The sequence below is a fragment of the Crocodylus porosus genome, unplaced genomic scaffold, assembly GCF_001723895.1.
Source record: "Crocodylus porosus isolate Cpor-Errol unplaced genomic scaffold, CroPor_comp1, whole genome shotgun sequence".
NCBI lineage: Eukaryota > Metazoa > Chordata > Crocodylia > Crocodylidae > Crocodylus > Crocodylus porosus.
In genome coordinates, this window is record NW_017728907.1 from 53,918,278 (window position 1) to 53,928,227 (window position 9,950).

The 9,950-nt window shown below is 54.5% G+C and overlaps 1 protein-coding gene across 1 annotated transcript in view; it reads right to left on the reverse strand.

The window, feature by feature from the left end:
• LRP8 (LDL receptor related protein 8) overlaps window positions 1-9,950 on the reverse strand; it is a gene marked incomplete at its 5' end in the record, with an annotated part of 259,599 nt that overhangs the window by 27,020 nt on the left and 222,629 nt on the right. Inside the window, 2 exons of the mRNA XM_019530629.1 lie at window positions 6-128; window positions 4,574-4,942. Coding sequence (XP_019386174.1) covers window positions 6-128; window positions 4,574-4,942 — 492 coding nt within the window. The remainder of the gene's footprint in view (window positions 1-5; window positions 129-4,573; window positions 4,943-9,950) is intronic.

Sequence of the window (9,950 nt, forward strand, 5' to 3'; positions counted from 1 at the left end):
CGTACCGTTGACGCAGCCCGCCTCGTCGCTGTTGTCGGGGCAGTCGTGCACCTTGTTGCACTGCTTCGTCCCGTGGATGCAGGTCCCGTCTCCGCACTGGAACTCGTCAGGGCGGCAGGTCACCAGCGCTTCAAAGGGACACCAGTCGAGTGTTAGCCGGCGCGCAGCATAACGCGAGGCCTGTAGCTATGTACGGCTGTCTTGTGACCGGGTTGTTAAGCTGCAAGCTCTTCAGACACGGCTCACGGCCCGTCTTACAGGCAGAGCTGACTGGGTCCAGTAAAGGGTCTTGGCAGAGGCTCAGTTACCCCATCCCCGTATGCTCCCCCCCAAAAAGCCACCCTGCAAATCGACTCAGGCATCACCCGTCTTGGGAGATGAGCTGGGCAGACGCCCACAGCACCAGCCAACCTAGGGTATGGCAGACCGGTTGGGGAGGGGGTCTTCGCTGCAAGGCCCTGCCTTGAACCTCAACTGGCTGAACCCGGCCCCAGCTGGTCCTGAGCATCGGGGAGACCGTGGGGGGGAAGCAGAGCTCCGAGGCTGGCCAGACACGTGGGACAAAGCCAGTCCTGTGACCAGCAGCCCCAGGCTGTTCAGAGCAGACAAGAGAGCTCCCTGCAAGGTCCCGGGTGAAGCAAGCGGGCAGCCGAACCCTGCGCCCCACGAGGCAGCGCACCGCAGCGCGACTCGGGAAGGAAAGACCTGGAGGAGACGGGATGAAGGCCACTTCTCCTCAGTGCCAGAGCAACAGAAACCGATCTGAGATCAGCTCAACCCCAGATCAGGAGCCTGATTCATGCCTGATGCCTCCCCACGCAAGTCAATGCCGATACAGACGTGCAACTCGCACCGCAGACCGGGGAGCTGGGTGGCGGTGGTGCTCCTCTGACGGCCAGGCTCTAGCTCTCGGTTCTGCTCTGAAAACCCCTCTGAAGTCTCCAGCTATGTTTCAAAGCTGGAGTTGATCTTCCTGCCCAGGTTCTTCCCAACTCAAAGCAATCTTTGCAACGGATGCACTAAAAAATCCCCTAGGTTCCTACCCCAACCCCGCTCCTAAAACAGACCCACCCTCGTGCTTGCAGTTAGGGTCAGCTCTCCAGAGCTCAGACTAGTGCTGCCCACTAGCACAGAGGCTTTGCAGCTCTTCAGGGGCCGTGGCCATGAGCGTGCTGACCCAGGGGATCTGAGGCCTCCTCCCAGGGCATGCTCTTCCTCACATCTGGAGCAGGCTGCCTCCCAGATGTTTGCTCATAATGCTACTGAAGTCACAGACCATTTAGAAGTCTTGAATCTAGTGTCTGCCCTTTGGGGCTGCAGCCTGGTACTAAATGACAGAAAATCATTGCCTCTGAATAGTGGCAGGAGGTCAGGACTGATGCTAATTCATGTGATCAAGAGCTACATGGTAGAATTTCCCCAGCAATTTCACAAGCTGTCCCTGAATACAGAAATTATGGCTTTTAGATGACTTGAGATGAGCCACGAGACATCCAGCGAGCAAGCGGCAAGTGTCATAAAGCGCTGACCAGGCCTCAGTGTTATCTGCCAGTATCCTGAGAGGCACCACACGGATTCGGGATGACTTCATCTGACTGAGCTCCAGCACGCAGTCGGGATCCAGCTCCAGCTGTGTGACATTTCAGACAGCAGTGACAACTGCCGGGATGTGGGGCAGGGCAAACCCAGCATTTATAAATACAGTGGCACAGCGTGCAGACTCCTGGGGGGACCGCTCCCCACGGGGCATCATATGCACAACAGCGCTCACCAAGGGGCACCTTGTTTTGAGGGCAGGGGAAAAAAAATGATCCCAAGAGTTAAGCACGTGACAGAGGTCAGGCTGCAGATAAGCATCGGATTAGGGGCAGCTCCCAGGAAGGACACGATACTGATGATCCATTTGGTGCTGCTCTTCCCCCCCTGCTGCTCCGGTGTCATTCAAGTCAGCGGGATGCTTTGCCAAGCGGACCAGGCCTGTGCTTTCTTGTGTACAGTTGGGATGAAATTAGCCTCATTACCAACCCATTAATTATGCCTAAAAATAGCCCTCACTGATGGGTTTTATTTTAGAAACACCATTCCTGGAAAGAGCTTCCACTTCTACAATACATGGATACGTGTGTAGGACACCCCGAGCCGAGCCGGAGGGCGCAACCGGGTCCCGCTGGCCGAGTCAAGAGAGGGCCGAGGATCCAGTGGAAGAAAACCCACCCCCAGTCAGCAGGTCTGTCCCGCTAGCACCGTCAGCAGAAGCTGGACCGGGGGCCTGATTCGGAGACGGGCCAATGACCTTGAACTGCCACTGAGCCCACAGGAGCACAAGGCCCTGAGCCCCTTGTGCTGGGTGCCAGTGTTACAGGGCTAGCTTGTGCTTCCAGAGGGACCCGAAACCCCCCAGCCTCGTGCTAAACACAACCGCTGTGACCCCAGGAGGGAGCCCCCCGCACCAGGCAGTATGTGGCCCTGCCCCTGCGTGCTGTGGAGCTGGAGTTAACCCTGCTGGGGACGGCAGGGAGAAGGGAGTCACCTGCAGCCTTGTCACAGGGACCAGGGCGCTTGAGTTATAAGACCCCTTCACTTGAACCCACGAGAGGGTTTCCATCCCAGCTGTGTTCCTGGAGTGCAACTGCAAGTATCAAGGGTGGAGGCCATGCCAAGACCTGACATGGAGACAAGGGGGCTGGAACAGGGACGCAATCCAAGACGACAGCGCTCAGCACGGGGCGCTCATGTGGCGTTGTGTCTTTATACATAGCGGGGGCTCAACACGCCCTGAGCACCGACTGCAGCTGCGACCGGGCCCCTCCTCCCCCCACAGCTGTGAGCAAGGAGGGACGGAGCTCTTCCTCCCCGATCATGCCGAGGCCCGTGTGCCAGCCCAGGAACCAGCCTCGAGGCCTGGGCTCAGTCTCTCCAGCTGCAAGTTCTTCGGGATGGGAACTATTTGTTCAGTGCCCAGGTGCACCCGTGAGCCCTCACGACCCTGGCTGGCAGGACGGCTGCAGAGGATCATTTCTAGCATTTTAACTCCAGATTGCAGGACTTCGGCCGCTGCCAGCCCGTGAAGGGCTCTCACCTCCCACCCCCCTCCTGGGCTTGGCGATCTCTGCACTGCGACAGAAGGTGAATCCAAGGGAAGGGCGCATGCTCCAGCTGCCCACGAAGCCTCTTGAAGCAGAGTCCTTATTACGGTACCCAAGCGAGTTTCCAGAATGAGTCCCTCTCCTCCAGAGGGGGCTCAGGACCATGGCCTGGGGTGGTGGGACCCGCTGAAGCTCAGCAGCTGCCAGTGCCGAGCAGGCAGATCACCACCCACTTCAGCTCCCCTTCCTGGAGGTGCAGCCGTGGCTCTCCTGCCCCGAGGGGCACTAGCACTCACCTGCTCAAGTGTCAGCCCCGATCGCTTCACAGCCGCCCGCCCCAAAGCCACCCCCCAGAGCTGGCTGAGCCCACTTTAGGCCCCTTCTGATCTACTGACCTTGTTCCCTCTCTCCTTCTCTTGCCCCCAGGCCTTCTACTTCTTGTCCTCCCTCCCCCTGAAACGTAGGGGAGCGGCCCACGGCCAGCGCTGCCCAAGACCCTTCGCTTCCTCCCTCCCCTGGTAAAGAAGCCGCACAATTGCCGTGCTCCAGGGAAAGCTCGCCCTTTCCTTCTCACGAGGCCCCTTTCCAAGCAGCGGCTGCTCTGGTCCCATTGGCCCGAGGCTCCCTGCCCTGCGCTTTGCTGGGTGCAACATCACCGTGGACGTTAACAATCCCGGGCTCTGCCTGTACGAGTGGGAGGTTTTCCTGGGCTCCTTGTTTCAGAGATTTTGTTTCTGTAGTCAGTGGCTGCCCCCCTCCCGGCAGTGGCCATGCATCAGCACTGCCATGTGCAGACAGCTGTGTAAATATTTTATTGTATCCCAGTCTTGTGATGATGAATATTTCAGTGAAACATTTTTCTCTATCCCCCTGCCTCAGTCTCCCGGGGTATGTGGCCAGCTGGAGCAGCTTCATGTCTGAAAATGAATGGAGCATGCACAACACGGCAGCAAGGTGTTAAATGCGAAGAGCTAACCAAACAGGAGTCCATTATTTATTAGCTCTGTGCCTTTAACCAGCCAAAGTCAGAGAGCATTTCACACCGGCTCCTTCGGAGGTGCTGTTATTTGCCATCTGGTTCGATAGATTTTGGCTTCCTGGGCAGAGAATTAATTTCTTCCCTGCCTGTAGGTCAGCATTAGCCGTGGTTTCTGGCCTGTGGGGGCTCTGGCTCACACAGGTGGTCTGAGGCTTTTCATACTTGTTCCTCTTCCCTAGCTCTGGTTTCTACCCGAAGGAGCTGCTGCCTGTAACCCTGTCTCTGCCAGGTCGGCCCCCTTGGCTGATTCTTGTTGCTGCGCCCACTGGTGTCATGGAAGAGCAGCAAACATTATAGGAGAAACCTGAAAAGGCCGATTCGACCCCTCCCACCCCAGTATGCAGTCTGCAGGCACCGACACTGCAGCACTGGCCTTGGCCAAGAACAAAGCCGAAAACCTTCCTTGCAGGCCTCCTACCCCACCCTGCCCGCCCCGGGCAACACTCACAGCAGTTCCGCTCGTCTGACTTGTCTTTGCAGTCCTCGTCCCCGTCGCACTTCCAGTTCAGGTGGATGCACTCCCCGCTCCCGCACCTGAACTCGTGGGCTGCGCAGGTGTTCAGCGCCTGGGGCCTGGCCTTGTAGCTGCACTTCTCCAGGGACTCGTCCGAGCCGTCCTCACAGTCGGGTTGGCTGTCGCAGACCCACAGCTCCGGGATGCACATGCTGTTGTTGCACTGGAAATCGTTGGGGTTGCAAATCAGGGGCGAGCACTTTCTCTCGTCGCTGCCATCGCCGCAGTCGTCGTCGCCGTCGCACACGAAGTTCATGGCGATGCAGGTCTTGTTGCTGCACTGAAACTCACTGGAGCTGCAGACTGGGAGGTGAAAACACAGCGGTGAGTCGGCAGGTCTCTAGCCTCATCCCACACAGACACTATCTACACCAGGGGTGGGCAATTATATGGGGCGGAGGGCCGCTTACTGAGCTTTGGCAAGCCAACAAGGGCCGCATGACAGGTAGCCAGGGGCAGATATATATTAATTTTCTACATTTTTTAGGGACCCTGCGAGCCACATAGAATGGCCTGGCAGGCCACATCCAGCCCATGGGCCGCATTTTGCCCACCTCTGATCTATACCTGCCACGCACCTGGGGCAAGCTCTGCTCTGGAGATGCCCTAGACTGGAACAAACTTGGAGCAAAGGGCATTAGCAATGCCACGTGGTGCCCAGCAAGCTGCAAGCCAGCAGGGAGAGGTGCACTGGCAAAGCCTGTGTGGGATCCCGGCTGGGGACTGCAGGTCAGGTTGCGGTGCAATGGCTGTGTGTGCGGGGGAGCCCAGGCATCAAACACTTGGAGAGCTGAAGGTCGAGGATGTGAGGAACTGGCAGAACCGTGCAGGGAGCTCTAGACAGGCATCCCGAGGGAGCTGCCGGCCAGGAGCGAGGAGCACTGGCAGTGAGTGGGGTGTGTGGTCCCAGCAACAGCTGCAAGCACAGCATGAAGAGCAGAGCCTGGACCATGGTGGGGAATAAGCCACGGCGTCACAGAGATGCTCCCCCAGGAGCACAGGCAACACTGCATGGCACCAGCTGGCGTGGCCCCCGCTGTGCTATAACTGGCCTTAGCCAGCACCGTCAGTCCTGACTTTCACGCATACTCCATTGCCCCCGACCAATCTAGGAGACCTCACAATTTCACAGGGCACCTCGGTCCGGAGGTATTACATGGGCTGTGCAAGGTAACACTCAGTGAGCCGCGCAGCAATTTAGCTGTGGAGTCGTGCCAATAATTCATAGTTTCATAGTTTGTAGGGTCAGAAGGGACCTGAGCAGATCACCAAGTCCAGCCCCCTGCCTTCCCTCCACCACACACTGAATATTTTCCCTGGAAGTCCCCATTCAGCATTTACATACAAATGAGACTTCTCTGGGCTACGAAGTTCAGCAACATCTTTTCCTTTGCATGTCTGATTTGTAGCAGAGACAGTGGGATTTGCTGAAATTAGACTCCAAGGGATCCCAGCAACAGGCAATTAATGGTCACCGTGTTGCAAAAAGAAAAACCTCTCACTGGCAAGGGTCTCTATAAATACTTTTAATTGTGCCCAATTTCCTCCATTGTTTAAAAAAACCAAAAAAATCAGTTTCAGCACTTTCATGAATCCACAGGAAAATTATGGCTTTTTATAAATTAGATTAAACGAAATAATTTGTCTTGAAAAATACTTCTTTTAATTGCACTTGGGGAGGGTTTTGTCTCGAGTAGGAGAGCTATTTATTGCAATTCCTGCACCACGCCTACAAGAGAGCGCATTGCTTAACTGCTCTGGGTATCAAGATGCAACCTGGGCAGGGTCTCCGAACGCAGCAGAAGCCCCGTTCCGCGGAGTTACGCACCAGCTTCACAGGCAGCCGTGGGTGCCGAGCCCACGAGCTAGCTTCTCCCTGCTTTCTCACCAACGTGCAGCCTCCTGGCACCGGAGTTATGAATACACACGCAGGCTCGCCCAGGGACTCGCCACGGAGCAATTACAGCCTGCCATCAGAGGTGGTTCAAGCACCTACATTGAACACCTTCAAGAGCAAATTGCATGCTTATCTTGCTGGGATCCATGCATTGCCATGTGCAATTGCAGTAAGTCTGCACTGAAGTTTCTAGCTCCTTGACTGCTTTTTGCTCCGTCTGTCTGTCCAAGCTACTTTAGGTTTCATTTGAGGCCCTATTAAGACACCCTTCCTGTAGTCAATCCTGTCACACCCTAGATCCTTCTTTCCATCTAGGCACTATTTTGGCTCCCATCATCAGTTTTAAGCTGAGAAAGGACATGCCTGCAGGAGGGAGCGTGGATGTTTTGCTTCACTGACAGCATCGAGCCCCACTGGGGCCAGGACCTGCCAGGCGGGTTGCTTTGAGTCGCCGTGTCAGATCCTGGACACCGATCTTTAAATCTGAGATGGGCGACGCATCAATTGCTAAGCCTGGCGATCACGTATGTTCTTGCTCTTTGGGAACAGGGTGAAAATGTCATACCAGTAAGAAAAAGATTTGAAGTCTGAATGCTGTTAGGGGAGCAGGGAGCTTTCGGACCTAAAACTCTTCTACAGATGTGATGGAGCGGATTCATAAACCAGTTCGACTCTCCCTTCAGCTCTGTGGGTGCAATTTCACAGTTGCAATTAAGTGTAGCAGAAGATCTAGGATCCCATTGGGATAGTTTGGGAAGAGCAAATCCTGCATTTGTGCTGAGAGATGGAGCAGGTGACCCCTGAGGACTCTTCTCGCCTTTGATTCTGTGGTCACAGCATCAGATCACCTTCCTGCCTGACTTGTGGAGACCTGTCTACAGATGATCTCTTGCAAGATAAGCAGCATGCCAGAACCAAAAACCAGTGAAAAAGCAAGAGGCCTTACCCGTGCCTGGACAGCTGTCTTCCTCTTATGCATATGGACCTGCCAGCTCCCGCCTCCCCTTCCTCCCAAAGTCCTAATTGTGCTTATTTGTCTCCCCTGACTCATTGGCACTTGTATAACTACACACTAAGTGCCCTATGAATCATATTGACCAGTTGTCATCTAGCAGCCTTTCCTGCGGGTTAACATTACAGCACTGCTGCATGTTAATTTAAGGCACCGCAGTTATAATCTTCCTGATTTGTCTGAAGGGATGATGAACACAACAGCTGGGTGGACGGCGCACACATAACGCAGCAGATCAAAGCCGAGCAAAGGAAACTCAGCTTCCTAACGTGTACTCTGATGAACCTCGGCAGCAAAAATAATAATAATAATAATAATAACAACAATAATAATAATAATAAAAATGAATGAGCAAAGTTTGCACAAGCTCTTGCTCTCCAGGTTTTTGGCAGGGCTGCAGTGACTGGCACACTCCGAGTGGGCGTTCCTTCCTTCTCACCGCACCCTTTCTTTCGTCTTTTATCCCGTGCCCGCCTCTCCTGCTTGTGTGTCTTTCCCTTTTGAAACTTGCCACGTGTGCAAATCAGTGATGGCTACACGCGTTCACAGAATAGGGAACGGGGCCTCTCCAGACAATGCAAGTGAAGCTGGAAGCTCCTCCCCGCTCATCCACACAAATCCCACTAAAACAAAAGGATAAACTGCATGGAAAATCTGAGCTGGAAAAGAACAGAAACAATTTTGCTTTCATGCCTCTCCTGAGAACTTCTGCAGTGATGCTTGTGATTTCCTAGCTACTAATTCACAACTTCAGGATTATTTGATCTTTCTGTAAAAAAGCAAAAGAAGGGACCGAAGCCGAATGCTGAATATGAGAGTGAAGTCCTCTGTGTATGGAGGAGGCATCGTGTGGGCAGCCAGCCCCAGGACCCCAGACGGTGCCTCTGCCGGACCTGGGGGGACAACAACCAGCTCACTTGAACAGTGGGCCAAAAAAAAAAACCAGGTGTCACTAAACCAGTGCAGGCAGTGACAAGAAGTACCCAGGAGAAGAGGCCACCACTAGCAGCAGGATAGGTCCTCGCTTATTGATCTGGTTGCCCATGGTGCTGGGTACAGCGGTGCTTTACGTGATGTGGTGCTCAGGTCACCACGTACCCGACTAGTGACACAGACTCATTTCATGCAGACTTCTCAGCCTGCCTTGGAGTCGCCCATGTTGGTCGCGTCACCGAGCAGGGCGAGGGTCACGATGGCAGCCGAGGGGACGGGCTCTGCAGTGCACTGCCAATCCTCCGAGTCCCCCGATCCCCTGGGGGCCTATTTAACATGCTCTGTATTTCCAGCTGAGCCCGGCAGCAGCCCTGGAGGGAAGGGGCCATTCTCTAGGCTGGGTCTGAAGGAAGGATTTGGGGTCTGCCTGTGTCTGTACACAGCTGGTTCCTCCAACTGCTACAGGAAGGGGTCCGGGCCACATCTGGGCCCTGGCCTTTACAGGAAGAAGCAGAGCTTGCACCCGCAGGGCACTCTGTGGCTTGTGAGAAAGACTCCTAGGTCCACACGGGAGCCAGTCCCATGGAGGCGCTGGCTGTCGTGGCACCGGAAGGAAGCACCGGTGGCAGCAAGGGAAGACTTACATTTTGGATTATACACAGCAAATGGAGGAAGAAGTGAAGCTGAAGAGGAAGTTACAGGTACCTCTTCCTTCCACAGAGCTGTGTACCTTGATGGCTTCCATCACTAGACCATCTCAGTGCTTCCCAAGTACTTTGAGAAGCAAATTAAATAGTAATTAAATACCCCCAGGGCATTTTCCCTTTGACCTGAGCTGTTCCTTTGCATTCTTGCATTTTGCTGCCTGTCCTGTAACAGGCCTCTCTGTGCAAAAGGGGAAACAAATATTAGCTTCCCTTTTTCTTCAGTGCCAAAGAAGTAAACGCTGTAATCTCGGAGGCCAGAACTACTTCAAACATGAAGTGATCCCAGCAGACAGCTGGGGGGTGTCCAACAAGCAGGAGTGTTTAACCTACCGGCTGCAAAGTAGTAAATAATCACAATTACCAAAGCATCTCCATGGACTCATCTAATCCATTCACGTTCTCCGTGGCATTGGAGACAAATATCACTCTTCCTCCCAAGCAGTGGTGAGAAAGCAGGAACATGTGCGGGCTGAGATGCAATACATGGCAATGATTTCTGCTGCGTACAATATAGCTGCTGGGTAGTTTTGTGTCACTGCTCCACAGTTTCTGGGGTCCTGCTGTCACATCCTACAAGCAGTGTGGAGCCGGGGCGTGGGGGGGAGAGAGGGGACTCAATGGAAGAATTACAAGGAAAAGCCAGATATTGCAGGACCGTGAGGGCCAGTCTTTTTGGCAGGTGCACTACGACGACAGGCTGAGAGCCATGGGGCTCTTTAGCCTGGAAAAGCGCAGGCTCAGGGGTGATCTGGGGGCCACCTA